The 26,064-nt window shown below is 42.6% G+C and overlaps 1 protein-coding gene across 1 annotated transcript in view; it reads left to right on the forward strand.

Moving 5' to 3' along the window:
- trdn (triadin) overlaps positions 1–26,064 on the forward strand; it is a 389,006-nt gene that overhangs the window by 326,780 nt on the left and 36,162 nt on the right. Inside the window, exons 14-15 of the mRNA XM_041187396.1 lie at positions 3,558–3,608; positions 9,963–9,995. Of these exons, the coding sequence (XP_041043330.1) occupies positions 3,558–3,608; positions 9,963–9,995 (84 nt within the window). The remainder of the gene's footprint in view (positions 1–3,557; positions 3,609–9,962; positions 9,996–26,064) is intronic.

Raw genomic sequence — 26,064 nt, forward strand, 5'->3', positions numbered from 1 at the left:
TCATTGAGCATTCCCGTAAATTGAAAGAGTTGACATCTTTCTCCATTGTTAACTAAGATTTCTGTTCCAGTGTACTTCCACCAACAAATTGAGTATCCATAACTTTGGAGTCTAACTATCTACGGAGTACTTGAAACTCTCTCTAGAGTTCTCAAGGAAAAGAGGAAAGGAACGAGAGCTATTTTTTGCCACTACAACACTGACAGCCAAAAAAAGAAGTGAGCCGTGTATTAGGGAGCTGTAGATCAGTTATAAAAGTAATTGCAGTAGAGAATGTGCTCATTGGCACTTTGAGTGATACTGTCAATGCTCATGTAAAGTGCAGAGTTATTCAACATTAGTCAGCATTTATTTATTATTAATATACAAAGACTGCCTAATGAACTTTTCTAGGGAATTTTTTATGGTACTAGCTAAATTTGTGGATGAACCTATGCAGGTGTCATGGGGACTTATAATTTGATCCCAGTGCTCTAATTGTCACTTAACTAACACCCAATAAAGGATAGCTTGCTTAGCAACATATTTAGACAGTGCACCCAGTACATTAAACATAATTCACTGAGATCCGCAAAGTCTTGGGAGAACATTATCAGGTTCAAGTAGCTGTTAAGGTGCTGCTGGACTGCCCTTTAAAAGTGTTTTTTTCTTAGCCCTCATAAAGTGAAATGTGCTGATTGGATATATGAGTCCACGAGGTTGAGGAACTGTCAAAAATTGGTGGCTTTGGATTAAGGCCATTTAAGTTATTTTACTTGATGTATCCATTGCAAATAATTGATGATTGTCTGGAGCACTGCTATGATTCTCCAGCTTCATCATGGATTGTTTTCCTTAATTTCAATAAATGTAGTGTCTCTAATAAGCTTTGAACATAATTCATGCACTGGCTATGAATGCTGACAGTGTTTGGCATCCACAGCATAAGGTGTTGAGCACATTGAGAACTAAGTGAATTTTAGTCATCCAATAATGTGAGGCATCCATGTAAATCAGTGCTTCAGGTATCAGGAAGAGCATTATTATTTGCATAATTCAGTTGGGATTTAATTAGGTATTTGATAATGATCAACATTTGAGGTTTTTACAGAAGATTCCATTTCATTTGATAAAATATAACATAATAGACAATGGCAAAATTGAAGTGCATAGGATTAAAAGGACAGTGGGTGTTTGGATACAAAATTCACTGCCTACAAATGAAATTGGCTACATGATGCAAAGCAAAGTATAGTGGTGAATGATTTTTTTCAGTAGCAAAGTGTCCCCCAATGTTTGGTATTTGGACCACTAATAGATACCACACGCCAGATGATATTTAACACACAGAAGTGTGAAGCGATTCATTTTGGTAGGAAGAAAGACATGACGCAATATAAATTAAATGATAGTATGACAGGACAAATCATGAAGGCTGTTAAAAAAAACATGAATTATTCTTTATTATATAAATAGAGGCATTGAGTTGAGAAGAAAGGAAGCTATGATAAACATCTATAAAACACTGGTTAAACTCCAGCTGGAATATTATGGCCAATTGTGGGCATCCCACTTTAGAAAGGATGTCAAAGCCTTGGAGAGGGTAATGGGGGGGACTTAGTAGAATGGCACCAGGGATGTGTGACCTCAGTTATGTGAAGAGACTGGAGAAGCTGGTGTTGTTTTCCTTAGAGCAGAGAAGGTTAAGGAGAGATTTGATGGAGGGAGGTGTTTAAAATTATGAAGGTTTTTGGAAGAATAGGAGAAACTATTCCCAATGCCAGAAGGGTAGGTAACCAGAAGGCACAGTTTTAAGGTAATTGACTAAAGAACCTGAGGGAACATTTTTTTAAGCAATGGAGTGTTGTGATCTGGAATGGACTGTCTGAAAGGGTGGTGGAAGCAGACTCAATGATAATTTTAAAAAGGGAATTTGAAATACTTGAAGGGGAAACATTTCCAGGACTATAGGGAAAGAGCAGGTCAGTGAAAACTAATTTGATAAACCTTTCAAAAAGTTGGCACAGGCATTATAGCTGTATCTTCTGTGGTGGAGAAGGGAAATTTACAACAGAGGGACAGAAGGGGAGGTATATAATTTGAGACCAATAATCGTACACCAAGAGACATCTGGTACACTGGCCATGGAAGGTAGATTTCTAGAATGAACATGAAACTGCAACTTTTGAGTGTTGTTCTCACGATTTCTCCATTCATTTGAAATTTTGGGGACTGTGTATTCAAAAGTTTCAGGGCCTGAATTTTCTCTGCATGGCTCGGTGGAAGCGCACAGGGGCAATCACGGAGCCGACTGCCGCTCATGATCAGCTCAGCTCCGCCATTTTACACAGGCAGGCCAATTAAGGCCGGCCCAGCGTAACATGTGAGCGGTAGCTGAGTGCTACCTGTGCGGGCGGGGGAAGGAGGGAGAGTCGGGTCCAGCGCTCTTTCGTCCGTGTGCAAAAGAGCGCTTCAATCTCCCTGATGCTGTGTCACATGAGATGGGACATGTTTTTATTTTTCAGAAAAAGTTTTTATTTAATTCTTAAAAGCTTTAGGAAACCTCATTCTGCTTGTGGATGAAGTTTCTTAAGAAAGGTTGGATAGGCTGCGTAAACTTGAAATTAATTACTCTGTCAATGGCCTTAATAGGCCTTTCAATTATTGGTGGGTGCGCAACCAACTCCGGCATCCACCCACCGAACGAAACATTGCGAGACTGTGCGATGACGTCAGGATGCATGTCCAACGTCATCGTGCATCATTTTGCGTTTCAGCGTATTGGGCCCGCCCTGCACACTGAATGTAAAATTCTGGTCCAGATTTTATAAATAGCTCAGTAATGAATTTAGACTCCCAAATATCCTAAATTTCAATAACATTAAGCCTATAGATTAATATTACAGATTGATTATAAATTATTTTCAAAAACTCATAATCGTATTGGGCAAGAACAGTATGAAATATTCTAAGAAATCCCTGCACAGTCAGGTTAAAACAGCACAAATAGCTTTGTGCATGTTAAAAGATGCTACAATCTTTTCTAAACAGAAGAGTTAGATTTTGAGGAAGGTTTTGAAGGTGGGGTGAGAGGTAGCATAGTGGACAGACCTAGGTAGAATGTTCCAAAATATGCAGCTGAAATAATTGATCATTGTGCAGCCTTAAACAGCTGAAGGAAAGGCAAAATGCAAACGATGTCAGAATTGTAAGAGGAGAGTAAGAGTACAGGAACATAGAGCTGCATAACGTCATAGAATGAAAATAAGGGCAAAGCCATGAAGATGTAGATGAGTGCAAAGAATACATTTAGATAAAATATTCCACTTTCTTTTTCTATCTATCTTTCATGGTTTTATTATAGCTGTGTGAATGATGTAAGAGTATTGAAGAAATATTTTCAAATATTCAAACAGAACAAATAGAATACCTCGCACCACTATATTAAGTGGATGGAGCATTACATTGCACTGCCGAATCTTTATTGTTCGGTTTGAATTTGACAGTCAATGGAAAATGGCCATGGGTATTTCAAAATTTCCTGCTTTCTTTAAGCATATTTTATCTTCCTTCTACAGAACCAGTGGAAGTACTGACAACAAAACACAAAACATCCAAAGTTGTATCAGGTATATTCTGCACAATTCAGAATTTCTTGGGTTCTGATGGGAATTAAAATGCAATTATGCCATCTACTGGTCATAATAATTGGAAGAAATATAAAATTGGCCATTATCTAATAAGTATGCAAGTTGCATTTCTGGACCAATAAGGATACATTATAAAGTAATTATTTTGTTTATTAAAGTGAAAAAAAAGAAGCAAAGTGAGTAAACATTTGTTCGTGTTACACTTACAAATTTATTGTGGAAAATTAAATTTACATTTTAGAAATGTCAAAGTGAAAGAAATTATTGTCTTCTAATTATATTGTTATTTAATTCTGCATTCTTAAAGTGAGGACCAATTATGTTGTGCAATGGAAGAATTTCAAGTATGAAACAAATCCCTATTCTAAAGCTTTTACAAATTCGTTAGTACACTTTACTGCAAATAGAATTTATAAATTTCTTAATGTGTCTTTATCATTGGTAAACTGTAGAAATGACTCACATCCCTACCTCTGGGCCAGAAGCTTCGGGTTCAAGTCCATTTTCCACGTGCATAACATGGCCAAACAGGTTGGTTATCAGCCTGTAAATCCTTCCAATATGCCTGATGGCAGGTGGTAAGAGCAGGAGAGTTTCTTGGTCAACCATACCGCAGAAAGCAACAGCAAACTACTGCAGTACTTGGCCAAGCATAATCCTGGACCAATCCATTGGAATTCCCTGGTCACCAACGCCCTCTTTGGGCATGGTACCTGAGAAAGGAGGAGGACAAGCGGCTTATTAAGGTCTACTGCTTGATATAATAGGACATTATTTTATGCTGTCTCCCCATGGCGAATTTGGAGGTGGGGAAAGTGTTTAATTAGGCAATATGCTGATGGGCGGGGACCATGTTACCTTCCCATCTCCATCCTGATTAAATTCATAGCAGGAAGGCCCGTAGACAGCCTCTCTGCCCAGCTGCCAATTAACACCCGTAAGTGGGTAATTAATGCCCAATTAAGGGCCTCATTCATCTGCCTCTGATATTAAACCAGCTGCTCAGGCCACAAGGAGTGCGTGGGACTGCCTCAAAATGGACACACCCTCGGAGGCATGCAACAAATAAAAATGATGAGGGCTGAAGCCAGTAGGTCTTTTTGAGTGGAGGGGAAATATCTCCACTGGAAATGTTTGGACTGCTGGTCTGGCCTTTCCTGCTTGTGGCTCCATTATTGGGGCATGGAACCTCTGGCTCCAATAGCCATCCTACCTCTCACTGAGAGGTTGCCTCCATTGAGTAGCCAGCTCCAGTGAGGTCCTCCCCAGCCCCCTAATTATCCTCATAATTGCTAATTATTGGTAGCCTGCCCCTGCTGGGCAGTCACTTCTGTTGCTCACCCATATCTGGCAAAATCTTCTGGAGACAGGAACATGTTAGGCTGCTGACCTTACCCAAAAATTTCTTTCAGGATCCTGCCTCCAAGAGCCTCATAAGATTCAGCCCAGTCTCCTAGGAGTGCCTGGAAGTAGACTTTTAAGTTAGAGCAGACTCATCGGTCTACCTAGTGGTGCAAGTGCTTAATTGTGAAACTTTGAGATGAGTCTGCTGTTATAGTAGTCTTTCTGGATCACCTAGAGGTAGCCTGCTTGTTCTAACTACCTGTGACAGGAAGTCTTATCCTTGAGAGCTTTCAGCCAATCTAATTGCCAGAATCCATTAGTGGACACAGCTGGGTCTACAAGGGAGTCTCAGGGAAAAAGGGTCATAGTTGCCAGGCTAAGGTGAGTCAGGGCATTTTGGGCAGGAAGAGATTGGGAGGGGGGTGGTGTTTGGGTTTTGGATGGCATGAGTATAGGCACAAAGGGGTGGGTACCATCTTGTGGGGAGGGGGTGCCCTGAATGTGCACAGGGCACCCTCCAAGGGAAAAACCAGCATTCCTTCCTGCTTTTTCCCCAGAGTTGATGAAAAAGTGGGCTGGCCTCTTTCCTCCATTCTCTACTGCCCAACATATTATGGCAGCAAGTAGAATTAGCCCTTAACCGACCCCTGATTGGCTAAGTTCTTTGAATCAACTTCCTGTTCTGTGGTGTACCTTGACTCTACTAGCACTGTATACTTCTTAGCTTTCCCTTTGAAGCATGTAATTCCCTCAGTCTAGTCTCCTGGCAGTGCTTGGAGTACATCACACCTTGGCAGCCTTCCATTTCATGAGGCAATGGTTTGTACCATGGTGGTCAACTCTGTGTTAGACATCACCTGGTGTGGCTCAGGAGCCCCAGTCTGGCATGGCAGTTTCTGTTGTATTTGTTGCAGAGGAAGACAGTGAGCTGAGAAGATGCAGGACTGGCCACCCTTTGTTTTCTCTAGGCTCTCTTCTCTGCCTGCTAAGCTTTCCATTTCAGTTGACCTCTTTCAATGCCACTCCAAACATGGGCCATTGGTGACTGTTTTCCAATTGTCAGTGCCAATGTCTGCCATCTTCATATATCGCTTGCAGTTATCCTTGTAGCAAAGGTGTGGATGTCTAGCAGTTTCTTAGTTCACTGTTCAGAAGGTCTTTGGGTATACAGTCATCACCCATCTGATGAATGTGGTCAAGCCAGCACAGGTATCATTGGCTTAGCAATGAGTATATACAAATGGAATTAGCACACCCCAGGACCTTCCAGTTGGTGACCTTGTCCAGCCAAGAGATGCCAATATGTCTGAGATAGTGAATGTGGAAACTTTTCAGCCTTTTCTCCTATGTACTATATGTTGTTTAGGCCTCATTATGGCAAAGGTGTATGCTGAGGACATAGGATTAATGGATTTGAAGTTTGGTGTTCTTAGGTTGCTGTGTTGCTGTTATTCCACGCACTCTACTCAGCTTGGACTTAACAGCTGCACCTTTTATGATGTATGTATTGATTTTTGCATCAAGTGACAGATTGCTGGTGATTGTAGAGCCATGAATCTTTCAATAACTTCTAGCATCACATGTTGATAGATGGAAGTATGGAAACATCCTAGATCATGGCATTTGTCTTTCTGGTGCTGATGGTCAAGCCAAAACCTTTACAGGTGTGAGCCTGTCCATTTGCCATTGAAGATGTTCCTCAGTAGGGAATTGTGGTGTGGCATTGTCAGTGTAGAGCAACTCTCTGATGAGGACTTGGCACACTTTTGTCTTGGATCTCAGGTGGGGCAAGGCTAAATAGCTTTCCATCAGTAGACACCCTCTGTAGATGAACTGAAGGCATATGACATCAGCAAAGAGAAGAAGATGCCAAAGAGTGTTGCTGCCAGAATACAACCCTATTTGACCCCACTGTGGATCTCAAAGTGTTCCAATGGTGCTCTGTCACAGCTGACCTTACCTATCATGGAAAAAAAGGTTCACACTGAGAAACTTTACAGGGCAGTCAATTTTCTTCAATAGCTTAAATAAGCCACCTCTGCTATGGTTGAGTGCCTAAGTGAAATCGATGAAGGAGTTTTTTGATTGTCTCCTTCGTTCATGACATTTCTCTTGTAGCTGCCAACTGAGAAGATCATGTCAATTGTGAATCTTCCAGTTCTGAATCCACACTGGGGTTCTGGGTAAATGCGTTCAACCAAGATCTGTAGTCTGACAAGGGCAACACAGGCAAATACTTTTTTCACGATGCTTAGCAGAGAGATGCCGCAATAATTATTGTAATCACTGCAGTCATCCTTGTTCATGTAAGGGTCACAATCTGCATCACACATATCCTGGGCACTGCCCCCTATCTACAGAGACAGAAAAGTTTGTGCAGATGCTATAGGGGTGCCAACTTCCTATGTTTGATAAATTCAGGATGAGCACCAGCACTAGGAGCTTTGCCCATGCGAGTCAATAGTTTTGCTAAGCTTCTCTAGTGTGGGTTCAATATTCAGCTGTTCCATGACAAACAACTGACTCTCTATGTTGTCTAGAGCTTCCTTGGTGAACCTGTTCTTGCTAGAGCATAATTCAAGGTAGTATTCCACCCATCTTTCCAACTTTATTGCAGTCGGTGATGACCTCCTGTCTCTTTGTTTTCAATGAAGCTTTTTCCATTGCTGATGGATTTGTTGCCTTTTTATCCCTTCATTCTTGACCCTAGCATTCCCTGTGCCAAAGGACAGTTTAGGTATACTGGCAAAATGCACTCAGTGCATTCTCTATAACATTATTTCGAACATTCAATATCAACTTTTTGTTTTGTGACAAATCTCACTGAACACTTAAGAGGACAGGGAGTGTCTACCACAACATTACAGATACTGGTTTTTCTCTGCCCAGTTCTTCACTTGGTAATAAATTGAGAAATTAAGGTTCAAAGACTAAGGACACAACAGGTCTCTCCAGAATGCAGTTTGTTCGAATGTTTAACAAAACTGAGATGACATTGGGAGTAGGAACTAGCGAAGTAGAATAGGTTGTAAATTAAATTGTGGGGGCAAAGGGCAAATTGATGACTGCTACCATTTAGAAGCACAAGGGCAGCAGATACATGGGAACATTACCACCTTGGAGGTTCCCTTCCAAGCCGCTCACCACCCTGGCTTGGAAATATATCGCTGTTCTTTCACTGTCGCTGGGTCAAAATCCTGGAACTCCCTCCCAAACAGTGCTGTGGGTGTACCTACACCACAGGGACTGCAGCAGTTCAAGAAGGTAGCTCACCAACTTCTCAAGGGCAGTTAGGGACGGACAATACATGCTGGCCTAACCAGCGATCCCCACATCCATAAATAAATTTTAAAAAAGTTATAGAGTACAGACAAGGTAAGAGAGGAAGGTATTAATTTGGGAAATGATAAACAGACCATGATAGGAAGGGACAGAGAGTACAAGTCTAAGAGTAACGCAAATGTAAGGCTAGAGGTTACAAAAATAATAAAAGGGCACAACTTAAGGCTGTATATCTGAATGCACATAGCATTCAAAACAAAACAGATGAAATAATAGTGCAAATAGAGATAAATAAGTGCAATCTAATAACCATTACAGAGACCTGGTTACAGGGTGGGTTCGATTGGGACCTGAACATAGAAGCATATGTGACTTTTAGGAACGATTGGAAGTTAGGAAAAGGTGGAGGGGTGGCTCTGTTAATTAAAGATGACATTAACACAAAAGAGAGGGATGGCCTTAGTGCAGAAAACCAGGATATAGAAACAGGTTGGGTAGACATGAGGAATGATAAAGGCAATCTTCGAACCATGGTATAGGATATGAATCCGCTTTTGTCACCACAGTCACCTTTCAATAGTCTGCACACAGTCTTTGTGTTCCATCTGGTTTCAGTTCGAGCACAATATGCGAACTCCAGTTACTGCAACTAAATTCAATGATATCATTTTGTAGTATGAAATCAATTTCTTTTTGTACTTGTGATAACTTTGCTGGATTTAATCTACAAGGATGTTGCCTTTATTGAAGATGAAAACCTGTACAGGGACATTATGTGTAGCTAAATGTGTCTTTCGAAATTTATTCCCACAAATAAGTTTGTGTGACTGTAATAGCTTTTCCAAATCACTTTGACACTTGCTTGGAAGGTAACTCAATATTTCATTTACATTTTCAAGCGCTTTCTCATTATCCAGTTTGATTAGAGGAAAATCAATTTCAGAGTCCTGCATTTCTACCTCTTTCTCATCATCCACCATCAATAAAACCTTTTTTTTTTGTTCACCTTCCCTGTCAAAGTACTTTTTAAGTATATTTACATGACAAGACCTCTGCTTGTTTCTTCTATCTGGAGTATTTATTAAATAATTTATGTCACTGTTTCAAAATAAGGTGTTGTCGATTTAGGACAGAGGTGAGGAAAAAAAAATACTTCAGATCAATAATTCTTGAATGTACCAACTTATGTTCGCACAGAACTTGGGTATTTAGTTTCTGTATGATGCCAAAAATATTTTTATACTTAAAATTGGTTCAAAACATGCTTAAATTAATTAAACAAATCTTTAAACTAAGACTCAATAGACAGAAATTTTAAACTCTGAACAATATAATTTCCTGAACACAAAGTTTTTTTCTATTTCATGAACATACTGAAACTTGATATACCCTCTTTGAGTGAGTTTTCTTAATTAGTTTTATTGAATTTCAAAATAGTTTTATTCTGTGGTTCCCCACAGGGAGCTGGGTTACATGTTAGTGCATTTATGGCTCAGCTCACTTCACTTGAAAAAATTAACTTTCTTAATAATGAGCATTTTCAATGCATCTACCTGGAAAGAATTTGCACCTGGATACCAAGGTTACAAATAACTGTTCCATTACATTGAAGCACCTGGCATGCTAAATCAGAGAAAATTTGTACTGTTGTTTGCAATGAATTGCAGCTACTTCTTTTAAAAAAAACCCTTTCCTTTTCTTTTACAGTCAAACCTGCAGCAGCAGTGAAATCAGAGAAAGGTATGAAAAATGATTATTATGACCTTATTTTCTTATAACTCAAACGCTTGTACCTTCAATTATTCTAACATACAAATTCTTGGAACCTAAACTGTAGTCAATGAAATAGATTCTACACAACTATACAAGATATACTTCAAGTACTTTGAGGCTTATATTGCTTAAGAATGTTGTACACAGGAATTACACAGGAATGTAACAACATCAGGGAAATACCTTTACACCTAAAGCCAAAATAATAGCATCAATATTTCAAATACATAATATGCATTGAATTTCCCTGTCATCTACAATCAACTATTCTGCTTCAAAGAAAATTAATTGGCACCATAGACACAAGACATCTCCCTGTGGCAATAAAGTGTAATTGCTTTTGTTGCAACATATAACCAGTATATATTATAAAATAACAGCTCCAGCTCTCTGGGACCAAGTTAAAAATTCTTAAACTAACTCACAATGGTGTATATTTCAAGAAGCAATAATCCCCAAAGTGTTGTGAGAGAACAAACTCATTTTCTTACAACATCCACCAGAGGGAATGCCTGCATAACATTGGTTAGGTACCAATTAGTGTACTGTTTGAGGTTTTTTGGAACCTTATTATAGAGTGAGCATTAAAACCATAGAGAGTATGTAGTGTAGATTCAGTAGGATGATACCAAGGATGGGGAATAATAGTTATGAGGAGAGACTTGAAACACTGGGACTGCATTGGAGCAGAGAAGGCTAAAAGAATATTGATTGGGGTTTGAAAAAAATTGTAGTGAAGTGGAAAGACAATTTCTTCTTTGAGGAATCAGTAATATGGAATCATCAATCTATAATTATGGGTAGAAGTGAGGAGTGAAGTTAGGAGACATTTTTTTATACAGTGGGCTGTTGGATAGAGCATGAATGCTTTGCCAAAAACATTGGATGAGCTAGGAAGCAATAACACTTTTTAAGCGAAGGTTAGATAAATATTTGAAACAGAAGAAGATACAGGGTTATAGGGACTGAGCGGGCAGTGAGATTGATTTAGCTTGGACCAATAAATAGAATATGGAATAATGGACTGAATGTGCTTTTGCGTGATATAAAAATCAGTGGTTCTATGGTATTCTACAATAACACTTCTTGAACACTACTATGTTAGGATATATGCATTTTTTTTAAACCTAAGATTGTATGCCTTTTGGAAAAATGTAGTATAGGGTATAATTCTAAATTCTAATAGTGTGTTTAACAACACCTTCCTCTAAATCTGTTGTGCAAATCCAAAGTCAGGGTTTGACCTGACACTGGAGAGAAAAGTTATGAGATCTTCTGGAGTGGATAGTCACACTGCAGCAACGTGACACTGATAATTCTGTGGACATTGATAATTAGATAATTCTAATAAGTTATGCAACTAGTTTAGAAAATTCCCATGACATCCTTTAACCTTGGTGTTTATATTCTGTAGACGCACCTCTCTGTATTGTGTGTACATTTTAACTGCTGGGTGAGGAACTCTGCATGTGCATAACCACTTCCAGTTAGACAATTTAAGTAGATCAAAGGCAAATATTGCAGATGCTGGAAGTCTGAAATACAAACATTAAGTACTGGAGGCCAGGCAGTGCTGATGGAGAACTGGACTCCATGAATTAAATTATGAGGAGAGATTACATAATATAGGATTGTATTCCTGGAATTTAGAAGGTTGAGGAGTGACTTGATCAATGTTTTCAAGATTTTAACATGAACAGGTAGGATGAATAGAAACTATTTCTCTAGTTGAAGAGCTTAGGACTAGGGGGCATAGTCTAAACGTTAGAGCCAGACTTTTCAGGGGTGACATTAGAAAATGCTTTTACATGCAAAGGATGGGCAAAATTTGGAACTCTTCTGCAAATGGAAATTGATGCTAGATCAATTATTAATTTTCATTCTGAGTTTGATCAATTTTTCTTAACCAAAGGTATTAAGGGATAAAGGGCAAAGGCAGATATATGGACTTAAGTCACAAATGAATGATGAACAGACTTGGGGGCTAAATGACATACACCAGTTCATATTTCCCAGGAATTAAATGGGAATTCAGATCACAATTCTGAAGTAAGCGTGAGATTGTGGCTCAGTGGAAATTTGGTTACTGTAGACCCATAGCTGTATTAGCAACAGAGCAAATTTACCACAGAAACAAAACTGTTAAAACAATTGTTTTTAAAAAGAAATCTGACACATGCTTTACAATTAAATCCTCTGCACTCCACACTACGCTAAATGAAGTCAAACATCCTCACAAACACCAAGGGAAAAATTTTACCCCCACTGGGGGGCTTGTGCAGGGGTGGGCGGGGCGAGAGCGAACCCGATTGGCACCCCTGATTGGGGTCATGCCACCATTTTACATGGACGGACCAATTAAGGCCCGCCCATCGTGAAGCTCGCCCGGGAGCATTGTGCGGATGGAGGGGATTCCCTGAGTTGTTCCCTGCACTGTTTCGCGCATGCGCGTGGAAGAGCATAGAAATCTCCCTGCACAGAGGTGTCTCAGGGAGATTAGTTTGACATGTGTAAATTTAAATAAAGAAGAAAAAAACCTTTTAAAACATGTCCCCTCATGTGACACTGTCACATGAGCTGGGACATGTCATAGAATGAATGTAAACATTGTTATTAGATTTCAAAACACTTCATGAAAGTTCATCCCGCCCATGGATGAGGTTTCATAAAAAGTGCAAAGGCCTCCTGAGCTCTTCGCCTGCCCATCAACCTTAAGGGCAGCTCATTTAATTGAGTTAATTAGGTTTTAAATTACCTTTATAGGCCTTTGACAGTTTGGCGGGCACGCAGCTGACTGGGCTGAAAATATAAATGAAGTGTGGTGATGTCGGGAAGCCCGCCCAACATCACTGCACGTCATTTTACACATTGGTGAGCAGGCCCCGCCCCAGCTCACCGACTGGAGAATTCAGCCCCAGGGGTTGGATTTTCCCTTTTGAGGGAGGATTCATGAGTCGGGCCATTTCCCGATGTTGTGATCCTGCTACTTGCCTGGCCCATCCAGGCTGCCATGGTGGGGTGGGGGATTGGGCAAGAGTCAGCTGCCTCCCGAAGCAAGCCTGAGGTGGAAACGGAGGCAGGTGGATGCCGAGTTCGGTGGGTTAAAAGGCCCGCCTTCATTTGCTGGGACACTGGCCCAGTTTGCTAGATAAGTATGAGGCCCCTGAACCCTTCACTCCCACACCCCTTCCAAATCCCCCATACCCTCATTCTCCCATGCCCCTCTTATAACCTCTCACAATCCATACTGCTCCATGTCTGCATACCCCCTCACCCCCATATCCCCTCACACCCATGCCTCCTTCATAAACCCCCATACCCCTCCATGCCCTCATGCTCCCCCAAAGCCCCCCATCCCATTTCCCTGCATAGCTTCTCATCCCCTCACCTTCCCATGCCCACTCCAGACCCCTCACCACTTCACCTTAAGTCTCCCTTATTCCTAAAACCCCCACATCACACTCTGCTCACTTACCAAGAATCCATGAAGTACAGAACTCACGAGCCCTATAATAACATTGGAAAGGCTTTGATATGCTCATAAAACTTTCAAAACTGCACAGAGTGCTGCTTGAGGCATAGTGTGTCAAGCTGAGAGTTTGGTGAGTGAGGGATTTTTAACGGTTAATCTTTTGCTGAAGTCTAGTTTTTATTTACATTTAGCAATTAACTAAAATTACTGTTTAAAGTTAATGTTTAAGAGGTGAGTTACCTTTCTTCAAGGTTTAAATATGGATTTACAGTCTCTCTGAGAGTACCTGTAGCTAGTTAAATAGGTCCCTAGCTTAAACTGGTTCCTGAGCTTTAGCAGAGCTTGACTCATCATTGTTTTTCAGAAAGTATAAATACAGGGCCACCTTACTGATGCTTGGTCTGCACTGATTGCTGTTTGAGGCACAGAGTGTCAAGATGGGAATTTGGTGAGTGAAGGAGTTTGGTGAAGAGGAGAACTATGAATTAATTAAGAAAAATAAAATTAATCGATACAATAAAGATGGTAGTATGGATGATGTGTCACAGCTGCAGCATGTGGATACTCCTGGATGCCATTGCAATCCATGGGAACCACATCTGTAGTAAATGTCTGTGGCTTGAGGAGCTTTGGCTTGGACTCATTGAGCTGGAGGCCGAGCTGCAGACATTGTAATGCATCAGGAAGGGGGAAAGTTACATGGACATTTTGTTCCACAAGGCACTCACACCCCCTAGGTTAGTGTCATCAGCTTTGATCAGTGGTCAGCGACAGGAGGGCGTGACCATGAGACAATCAACTAAGGGGATCGAGAATTTAGAAGTAGAGGAGCCTCAGCCCTTGCAGTTGAGCATCAAGATCAAAGTTCTTTCAGCTTGGATGGACAAGCCCAAGGGCTGTGGTGTGCATGAGCAGGCTGACCATGGCACCATGGTATAAGTGGGAGGAGTTTAAAGGAATGTAATGGTAGTGGGACATAGTACAGTCAGGGGATAGATACTGTTCTCTGCAGCTGTGAGTGAGAATTCAGAAGGCTGCATTGCCTGCCCAGAGCCAGCATTTGGGACACCTGCTCAGAGCTAGAGAGGAACCTGCAGTGGGGGGGGAGGGCCTAGTTGTCATAGTCCATGTGGGCACCAATGACATAGGTAAGACTAGGAAAGAGGCTCTGCATGGGGAACATGAGAGGCTTGGCACCAAATTAAAAAGTAGAATCTCAAAGGTAATAATCTCTGGATTATTGCCTGAGCCACATACAAATTGGTATTGGATAAATATGTTTAGAGAGATGAATGCGTAGCTCAAAGACTGATATGGGAGAAGTGGGTTCTGGTTCTTGGGGCACTGGCATCAGTACTGGCGAAAGTGGGGGCTGTACTGTTGGGACAGACTTCACCTGAACCGTGCCTGGATCAGTGTTATAGTGAATCATATAATTTGGGAAGTAGGCATAGTTTTGAACTAAATAAAGGGGGGAAGAGATCATGTGTAGGAAGATTGAGTAAGTTAGAGGGAAATGATGAGGCAATAGGTTATGATGGCAATAAAGATAATGAGAGTTTGGCAGGAAGGGACAGTGATTGCAAAGTTGAGTATGAGGAAGGGCTGGACAGGTTAGGCTTGTATCCATTGGAATTTAAAAGAGTAGGAGATGACTTAATTGAAACCTTTAAGATCCTGAGGAAGCTTGACAGAGTGTATATGGAGAGGATGTTTCCTCTTGTGTGAGAATCTAGAACTAGGGATCACTGTTTAAAAATAAGGGGTTGCTCATTTAAGAGAAATGATGAGAATTTTTTTTCTCTCAAAGGGTTGTGAGTCTTGGATTTCTAGATCTCAAAAGGCGGTGGAAGCAGAGTCTTTGAACATTTTTAAGGCAGACCTAGATAGATTCTTGATTAACAAGTGGGTGAAAGGTTATTGGAGGTAGGCAGGAACATGGGGTTGAGGTTACATTCAGATCAGTCATGATCTTATTGAATGGTGGAGCAGGCTCGAGGGGCCGAATGGCCTACTCCTGCTCCTAATCCATGTGTTCGTACATATGTTTGTATGGCAGCAGGTAGGGCCAGAGTTTACAAAAACATTTTAAAAAAACTGAATTAAAGGCTCAGTATCTGAATGCCCACAGCATTCCCAATAAAACAGATAAATTGTCAGCTCAAACAGAAATTCATATGTATGACCTGATAACCACAGAGATATGGCTACAAGAAAACCAAAGCTCGGACCTCAATATCCAAGGGTATGTGACATTCAGAAAGGATAGGCAGCTAGACAAAGGTGGTAGGGTAGTTCTGTTAATTAAAGAAAGCATTAGTACTGTAGTGAGAGATGAAAGATCAAGATGTAGAATCAGTTTGGGTGGAACTAAGAAATAGCAAGGGACAGAAAACATTGGTGGGAGTTGTTTACAGTCCACCAAGCAGCAGTGGTAATGTAAATTACAGCAAAAATCATGAAATTAGAGGTGTGTATAACAAGGGTAATACTAATCATGGGAGATTTCAATCTACATATACACTGGGTGAACCTTATTGGTACTAATGTTGTGGAGGACAAATTCTTGGAATGTATATGAGATGGTGTTCTAGAGCAGTATGTTGAGGAACCAACTAGGGAACAGGCTGCTTTAGATTTAATTTAATGAAAAAGGGCTAATTAATAATCTTGCTGTAAAGGAGCCTTTAGGTATGAGTGATCATAATATGATCGAATGTTACATTAAGTTTGAAAATGATGTAGTACAATCAGAAGCTAGGGTCATAAATTTAAACAAAGAAAACTATGGAGGTATAACGGGAAAATTGCTGTGGTGGACTGGGAAACTACTTTAAAAGGTATGATAGTTGACAGGCAATGGCTAACATTTAAAGAACTAATACATCATTTACAACAAAAATATAATCGTTTAGTGCACAAAAACCCAGCAAGGAAAGTGTTCCAACTGTGGCTAACGAAAGAAATCAAGGATTGTATTAGATCAAAGGAAGAGGTGTATAAAGTTGCCCAGAAATGGTAAGCCTGAGGATTGGGACCATTTCTGCAAAGGAGGACCAAAAAAAAAGATTATGAAAGGGAAAATAGAATATGAGACTAAAAGAGCAAGAAACATAAATATGATTGTAAAAGTTTCTATGGGCAGAAATTTCTGATTGATGTGCGGGGGGGGGGGGGCGCCCCACACAAGCCCGCTTGTAAAATGATGCGAGGTGACATCGGGCGAGTGTCCTGACATCGCTGCGATATTTCACGGGGCTGGTTCGTAATGAAGTCCGACGCCTGCGCGGCATTAATTAACGGGACACTTAAGGCCCTTTAGTGTTCAATCAATGCCAATTTTTCAGCGCCCGTGCAATCTTCGGGTCAGTGCACCAGCGTAACGGGCAGGGGGGTAGGATACATTTGTATTAACATCATCCACAAGCATGATAAGACGGCTCAGTGGGGTCTTGAATCTGCTCTGTGAAGTATTTATTGTTGAAAGTTTTTCAAACTTGCCTGTGAACTGCAGTACTTCAGAATGCATCCCAGCTGCTTTTTCTGGACTCCTAACCTTCAGGTCAGCACTCTGCAGTGAGGAATCTTTTCCGGGCCTGCAGGTTTCAGGAAGCCTTCCCTTAGACTGGGTATGGGAGCTGACCTGTCCACTGGAGGCAGCTCCTCTGAGGAGGAAGGGAGGGCTAGAAGGGAGAGGTTGCCTGGAGTGTACAATCAGCCTCCAGGGGAGTGACCTTTGGGAGGGCCGACGCAGGCACAAGGGGCACAGGGCCAACAGGTAGTCCAAGGTGGATGGGGCCGCAAAAGATGCCACTATCCTGCTGCCAGTGTATACAGGTGGCGAAACAGTTACTTCAATATACCTGAGGTGCAGTGCCGAAGGAGGCTCCGTCTCTCAAGGGAGACAGTCAACTATATCTGTCAGATGATTGGGCCTGAGATCTCCACTGACTGTGTCGGTGGACACCCCATGCCAGTGGCTCTGAAGGTCACAGCTGCCCTCAACTTCTATGCCCATGGCTCTTTCCAGGGCTCATTGGGTGATCTTTGCAGTCTCTTCCAATCAGCTGTCCACACTTATGTCAAGCAGTTCACAAACGCTCTATTCAAGCATGCATTGACCTTCATCCATTTCTGTTGGGACCAAGCAAGTTAGACACAGCGAGCCAGAGGCTTTGCGGTGATTGCTGGCTTCTCCTGCGTCCAGGGTGCAATAGACTCTACACCCCCAGGACATTGATAGTGGGGAATTCAGTGATGGTTATGCGATTGAATGTCAAGGGGTGATGGTTAGATTCTCTCTTGCTGGAGATGGTCATTGCCTGGCACTTTTGTGGCATGGATGTTACTTGTCACTTGTCAGTCCAAGCCTGGATATGGTCTGCATTTGGACATGGACTGCTTCAGTATCTGAGGGGTCGCGAATGGTGCTGAAAATCGTGCGATCATCCGAAAATGTTCCTACTTCTGACCTTATGATTGTAGCAAAACTGGAATCAATGGGAATAAGGGGGAAAACTCTCCACTGGTTGGAGTCATACCTAGCTCAAAGGACTGGGAATGTTCGCTGATGATTGCACAATGTTCAGCACCATTGGCAACTCCTCAGACACTGAAGCAGTCCATGTCCAAATGCAGCAAGACCTGGACAATATCCAGGCTTAGGTTGACAAGTGGCAAGTAACATTCACGCCACACAAGTGTCAGGCAATGACCATCTCCAACAAGAGAGAATCTAAACATTGACCCTTGACATTAAATGGCATTACCATTGCTGAATCACCAACTATCAACAAAGGGGATTACTATTGACCAGAAACTGAACTGGACTAGCCATATAAATATTGTGGCTTCAAGAGCAGGTCAGAGCCTGGGAAATCTGCACCAAGTAACTCGCCTCCTGACTCCCCAAAGCTGTCCACAATCCACAATGCATGAGACAGGAGTGTGATGGAATACTCTCCACTTGCCTGGATGAGTGCAGCTCCAACAACGCTCAAGAAGCTGGACACCATCCAGGACAAAGCAGCCAGCTTGATTGGCACCCCATTTCCAAACATTCACTCCCTCCATCACTGGCTCACAGTGGCAGCAGTGTGTACCATCTACAAGATGCACCACAGAAACTCACCAAGGCTCCTTAGAAAGCAACCTCCAAACCCAAGACCTGTACTATCTAGAAGGACAAGGGCAGCAGATAGGTGGAAAGACAACCACCTGGAAGTTCCCTTCCAAGCCACTCAACATCCTGACTTGGAAATATATTGCCCTTCGTTCTCTGTCACTGGGTCAAAATCCTGAAACTCCCTCCCTAACAGCACTGTGGGTATACCTACACCACATGGACTGCAGTGGTTCAAGAAGGCAGCTCACCACCATCTTCTCAAGGGCAATTAAGGATGGGCAATAAATGCTGGCCAAGCAAGCGAAGCCCACATCCTGAGAATGAATATAAAAAGGTCATTGATGAAGCAACTGAAGATGGTTGGGCCTAGGACACTACCTGAGGAACTCCTGCAGTGATATCCTGGAACTGAGATGATTGATCTCCAACAACCACAACCATCTTACTTTGTACTAGGTATGACTCCAACCAGCAGAAAGTTTTCCCCTTGATTTCCATTGACTCCAGTTTTGCTAGGGCTCCTTGATGCCACATCAAATGCTCCCTTGATGTCAAGGGCAGTCACTCTCACCTTACCTCTGAGTTCGGCTCTTTTGCCCATATTTGAACCAAGGCAGTAATGAGGTCAGAAGCTGAGTGACCATGGCGGAACCCAAACTGAGAATCAGTGATCAGGCTGTGGCTAAGCAAGTGTCACTTGATAGCACTGTTCATGACCCCTTTTTTCACTTTACTGATAATCGAGAGTAAACTAATGGGGCAATAATTGGCCAGGTTGGATTTGTTCTGCTTTTTGTGTACAGGACGTAGCTAGGCAATTTTCCACATAGCCAGGTAGATGCCAGTGTTGTTGCTGTACTGGAACAGCTTGGTTGGTGATGTGACAAGTTCTAGAGCACAAGTCTTCAATACTTTTGCCAGAATATTGTCAATGCCTATAGCCTTTTCAGTAACCAGTGCCTTCAACCATTTCTTGATATCATGTAGAGCGAATAAAATTGGCTAAGATAAACATCAATGATTCTAGGGACCTCTGGAGGAGGCCGAGATAGATCTTACACTCGGCACTTCTGGCTGAAGATTGTTGCAAATGCTTCAGCCTTATCTTTTGCATTGATGTGTTGGGCTCTCTCATCATTAAGGATGGGGGTATTTGTGGACCCTCCTCCTCCAGTGAGTTGTTTAATTGTCCACCACCATTCACAACTCAATGTGGCAGGACTGCAGAGCTTATATCTAATCCATTGGCTGTGGAATCACTTATCTCTATCGCTTGCTGCTTATGCTGTTTGGCAGGCAAGTAGTCTTGTGTTGTAGCTTCACCAAGTTGACACCTCATTATTAGTTATGCCTGGTGCTGCTCCTGGCATGCCCTCCTGCATTCTTCATTGAACCAGGGTTGACCCCCTCACTTTGTGGCAATGGTAGAGCAGGGGGGAAGCTGAGACATGAGGTTACGGATTGTGGTTGAGGAAAATTCTGCTGCTGCTGATGGTTTACAGTGCTTCATGTATGCCCAGTCTTGACTTGCTAGATCTATCCCATTTAGCACAGTGGTAGTGCCGTACAACACAATGGAGGATATCCTCAATGTGAAGGCGGGACTTCATCTACACAAGGACTGTGAGGTGGTCACTCCTACCGATACTGTCATTGACAGATGCATCTGTGAGACGCATGTTGGTGAGTGTTATGACCCCAGCTGAAGTTACCCTTGGACAAGCCTGATCCCAGGGTGGAACCCAGCTTGATAGATCCTAACTATTACTTGTTTGTTTAGAAACATGGAGAGCAGCTACTGAACAGAGTCACAGGAGTCAGCTGATGAACTTTTAACAAAAGAATAAAACATTTATTCAACAAGAAAAGATGAACTATTTAATAATACATATTCACTCACAACTGTACCTTTACAGATATATACAGATTTGTAAGAATAAAACAAGTTACAAAAGCAATCTTATACCTTAATGTTCACAGTAAGTACACAGTTCATGTGTCCATTTTGAATCTGTGGAATTCTTTACTGCAGAGGGCTGTAGAGGCTGGGTCTTTAAGTATATTCAAGCTCTGATAGACAGATTTTTAATCAGTGAGGGAATCAAGGCTTATTTGTAAAAGGCAGGAAAGTGGAATTGAGGATTATCGGATCAGCCTTGATCTCATTGAATGGTGGAGCAGACCCGATGGGCCGAATGGCCTACTTCTGCTCCTACGTCTTATGGTCTTATGGTAAACCAATAGCACCCTGTGGTCAGACACACCACACTCTGAAATCAAATGACAGATGTCTCAACCAGTCTCACTGCACCCCGTCTTTCACACAAGGGTTTCTAATTTCCACACTCCAAGAACCTGCTTTGGAATCTTCTCCCAAACTGACGCTTTCTCTCAGACGCCTCCTGCAAGGGTTCACCTTCATGGTTTCAAACTCTCCTTCTGATGTTCCCATCCCCTGGATCACCACATGCATTCAAGCTGTCTTCCATGTACTCTCTCTCACCAACTCAGCAGTCAACAGTACCACTGCTTCACATGCCCATAACAAAGAGTTACAGACCTTCAGTTGTCTCTTTGGACCTTCTTGTCTCTTGCAAGCTGTTCTCGCTTAAAAAGTGCTTTCTGCAGTTTGGAACCTTAAACTTTAAAGTTGGAGCTTTTCTCTACCCTTCACTCTTAACTTGACTTAGCAGGACCTTTTCCAGGTTCCTGTTCTTCCTTTGACCAGAAGATCTTCTTTGGACTTTCCTTTCTTACACTCCGCTGAATGTTAGGGGTTTTCTTTAGCTCCATTCTTGCCCAGCAGTGCAGTGGGGCCTTGACTGCTTGGGCCATAGGTGGTCTTGACTGCGCTAAAGAAACCTCACACATCATGGTTGTCAGCTAACTGTTGGATCTCCTGCACTTTCTCCACCCACTATCTGTTTTTCAGGGAATGGGTTTTTTGCTGGACCGCAGTCTTCAGCCATCTGTAGAGCTGCTTTCTTGCTCTCGAGCTGGGTTGCTGTTTCAGGTTCAGAAATGCCTTGTGCTTGCGGCTTGTCAGCTTCTGGATCTCCTGGTCATTTTCATCAAACCGGTCTTGGTGTTTCCTGGTTGAGTGACCAAGTGCATCTTCACAAGTGCTGATGATGGAGGCCTTGAGGGCAGATCAGGCACTATGAACACACTGCGTCTCTGGGCCAGTGGGAGTCACTAGGTTGGCAGTGAGGCAATGGCTGAATAGGGGTCTCTTATCAGGGTCCTTGAGTGCCTCTGTGTTGATTTCCCTGAGCATTGTTTATGTTGCCATCGTTGCTTTTAGGCTACATTGATGTTGATGGTAGAGCAAATTGGGTGGTGGTCCGTCCAGCAGTTGTCAGCTCCTGTCATGGCGTGGGTGATATGCATGTCCTTGCAATTCCTCACTCGGACAATGATGTAGTCGAGCAGGTGCCAGTGCTGCCAGTGCTTGGTGCGAGGGTGGTGCCAGGAGGCCTTGTACTTGTCTCTGAAGGAACAAGGTGTTGTTAATGACAAGGCCATTTCTAAGCATTTTTTCAAGAGCAGGGTACCATTGGTGTTGGATTTTCCTACCCCCGCGCTGCTGATTACATCTTCACAGAGCCCTTGTCCTGGCGCCAGTCTCCCCTGTTCTGGAAAACCAATTCGGCAGTGGGTGCCTGTGAGATTGACACACACGTAGGAGTGGCCCTGGGAATGGCCAGAGGAGCAGTGAGGACCGGGGGAGTAACAGTCAATGCATGACTGGGGTGCCGAGGAGACAGGCGGCTGCGCTGGATTGAGATGGAGACCAAGAGCTCGGCTACAATTTACCCTGAAACAGCCAGAAACTTCCAACTTCCATTGTCTCCAGTGAACCAAGAGAGAATCCTTTAGGCCTGCAATGTTTCAACTACCATCTCGAGGACCCAGTGGCAGGAATCACCGCCTGGTGGTTACTGTCCAGAGCGGCACAGCACGGGCCAGCAGTGAGATTGCGAGGCCAGCACTCTTCTTTATGAATCCCAGGGAAAGAGGTCCTGTCAGAAGGAGAAAAGTTCCCAACTTTGGCATTGAAATTGCCAAGGAGGATCAGCTTATGCCCATTGGGACTTGGGCTAGGGATTGTTTGAGACTGGAGTAAAATTCCTCTTTGGACTTGTCTGTAGCATCCAGTGTTGGGGTGTACGTGCTGAGGACTGAAGCACATTGGTCCTGGCTAGGGTGAGCCAAAGGATCATGAGGTGCTCATTTATCCCACGAGGGGTGCCTTTGAGATGGCCGACTAGTTTGTTTTTAATGACGAAGCCAACCTCGTGGATGTGGCGATCTTCTACTGGTTTACATTTCCAGAAGAAGGTGTAACCACCACCTTGTTCCTTGAGTTGGCCTTCACCTGCCCGCTGGGTCTCACTTTGGGCAGCGATGTCAATATTGAAAAGTTTGAGCTCCTGGGAAGCAGTAGCAGTACGCCATTCTGGTTTGTCACTGTTAGGGTTCTCCATGAAGGGCCCTTACGTTCCAGGTCCTGAAATTCATTTTAAGTGGGTGGAAGATGTCTGCACGTGAGTTCTTTTAACGTGGGGTGGCTGTTGCACACGAGCTACCACACAGGCCTGACGGAGCAAGGCCTTGGTCCAATGGAAAGGGGGTCCAAGCTGACTGGACACCAGGCTCCATTATGTGGGCCTAGGACATACGGACACCCATACTCCTACTGTTCTCTTTCCTCCTTCTGACAGGACCTCTTTCCCTGGGATTCAATAAAAATAGTGCTGGTCTCGCGATCTTGCTGCTGGCCCATGCTGTGCCACTCTGGGCAGTAACCAGGTGGTGAGTCCTGTCACTGGGTCCTCAAAATGGTGGTTGAAACATTGCAATTCTAAAGGATTCTCTCTTGGTTCACTGGAGACAATGGAAGTTGGAAGTTTCTGGCTGTTTCAGGTTAAATTGTGGCCGAGCTCTCAGTCTTCATCTCAATCCAGCATAATCGCCTGTCTCCTCGCGCACCACAGCCAGTACATTGACTGTTACTCCCCCCATCCTCGCTGTTCCAGCTGCTCCTCTGGCTGTTCTCAGGGCCGCTTCTACATGTGTGTTAATCTCACAGGCTCCCGCTGCTGAATTGGTTTTCTGGAACAGGGGAACCCAGCACTGGAACAAGGGCAAAGAGCCGGACGTGAGTTGCAGAAGATCCCTCTGGTGGAACGTTGCGCACAGATGAGGCAGTGCCTGAAACATTACCACCTGCATAGGCTACACTGCTGCTTTCGATGAATTCCATGTTATTTAAGGTGAAGAATGGAAGCACAGTATAATAGAAGAATGCTTTTCACTCCCCATTCGGTGCTCATATATAAACTAGTAACGTGCGCTGAATAGAATTCAGGTGAACTCAAATGTTGAGTTCATCTTTTGCTCTGAAGGATACAAGACCTATGTCTTCTGATCTCAGCAATTATATTATGAGCCATGCATTTTATGAAAATTCAAGAAGAGATGGAACCATGGCTCTGTTGATCAGGTTAAGCTGTCTCTTAAATTTGCATAACAGAGACGATTAAGAAGGAATGGTTAGAACATCCATTATTTTAGTATGAAGGCAAAACACTGCGGATGCTGGAAATCTGAAACAAAAACAGAAAATGCTGGATAAACTCAGCAGGTCAGACAGCATCTGTGGAGAGGGAAAAACAAAGTTAACATTTCGAGTCTGTATGACCTTTTTTCAGAGGCCTGAAGAAGGGTCATATGGACTCGAAACATTAACATTTGCATTATCCAGCTTGTGATTTTGAACTTATTCATTTTAGCTGATGATTGTGTTTATATGTAAATAAATTTCTTTTTCATGTTTTTCAAAAATATCCTGACTCAAGAATATTTACATCAAGCCAGGGTTGACATTAGATTACTTTGGTTCGGAAATATCATTTAGCAGGAACGTCTATTCACCCAACAGTTTTGAATTTTACTACTTAATTAAGGTTTGACTCGAAACTCGGCATTGCATGGTTTCTATTATTACAAAGGTTGTATTTGCTGAGAAAAAGTTGTTGACACTAAAATTCAACTGAAGAATGACAATCAATAGAAAAACATATTGGATATATTTTTCCCATAAACTGTTCAAATATTAGAAAGATGATTTGATTTCTAAAAGCAGAAATGGTAAACATGAAAGATCCGGATCTGATCAGTGTAAAGCTGCCTTAAATTAGTGTGAGCATTTAAACTGAATAGAACTTTAATTTGACATTACACTTTCTTGGGGTTCATTTGCACTACAATTGTAACATCAGTGCCAGGTGGTTTTACCTACAGTATAAATGTAGCCTCATATTGGTGAATGGAGGTAAGACTTTTCTGTAGGAGGGTCTCTCACTCATTTGTACTCAGTCAATTTGTGGTTTTACATGGCTTTATGTTCCATAAGTTTAGTATAGGTGCAAAAAGGTTTTGTCTTTGCATTGTTGCTAAACATACATAGGGTCCTTCCCTGGACCCTGTTTAATTTTGCTGACCTGGCTTCAGCCTTGCTTCCTTTGAGCAGCTCTCGCTCAAGGTCTGTGGGTGCTATCCCACCCTTTTGGGCCTCTGGACCTCCTTCAGCTTTCTGCCCTTCTGCAGATTTCTGCTGCCTCGTCTTGGCCAACTCGTTCCCAAGGAGGGAATTGAGTCATGCTACTGATAGCTTAGGGACAATTCCTACTGTACTAGGGCTGAAACAAGGTCACACTCTAGATAGACCTTAAAGAGGGATGCAAAGACAGATCCTCCTCTCACTCCACTGATCAGGGCTTTAGCCTTCAGGGAGGACTCAGGGGTAGGTTTAAGTTTCCCTCCAGCATTCAGGACTGGGTGGCCCCAGTGTCCCAGAGAAGTATCACAGACTTCCTCATATTTTGGAACAGGTAGGTGGACACTGTTCCTGATGGTCAAAACTTTGGAAACTCTCTGGGAATTTGTCTGGCTCAGACACACAGAGTGCCATACCCTCGAAAAGGTAAGTTTCTGTAGTGAGCGGTTCTGCCTGCTCTGCTGCATTACCCATTGGGGCATCGTTCAGGGGACTACTCACATGAAGCCCTATTAGGCTTGCCTCACAATCTCCAGCATTCAGGTATGGAATAGCTCATTTTGTTGCTAGTCAGGGCAAAGCTTTGTCCATTTAAAAAAAACTGAAAATAATAATTTTATAAAGTAGCCAGGTTGACATATAATATATATATATATATATCTTCTGGATGGGCAGTAAACAAACACTTGTTGGTAAAAGGGTAAATCTGATTCTAATGGGTGTGGCTGATCTCAGACTCAGTGATGGATGGTGAAGTTTTTTCTGTGCCTCTTTCTCCCTTTTGAACATGGCTGCCTGCTGGGAATGCAGGATTAGTGAATCTATACCAAAATTGCTTTTTGAGTATCTCTTCAACCATGAAATGTTTTCCATAGAC

Source organism: Carcharodon carcharias, chromosome 5 (genome assembly GCF_017639515.1).
Source record: "Carcharodon carcharias isolate sCarCar2 chromosome 5, sCarCar2.pri, whole genome shotgun sequence".
NCBI classification, from domain to species: Eukaryota; Metazoa; Chordata; class Chondrichthyes; order Lamniformes; family Lamnidae; genus Carcharodon; species Carcharodon carcharias.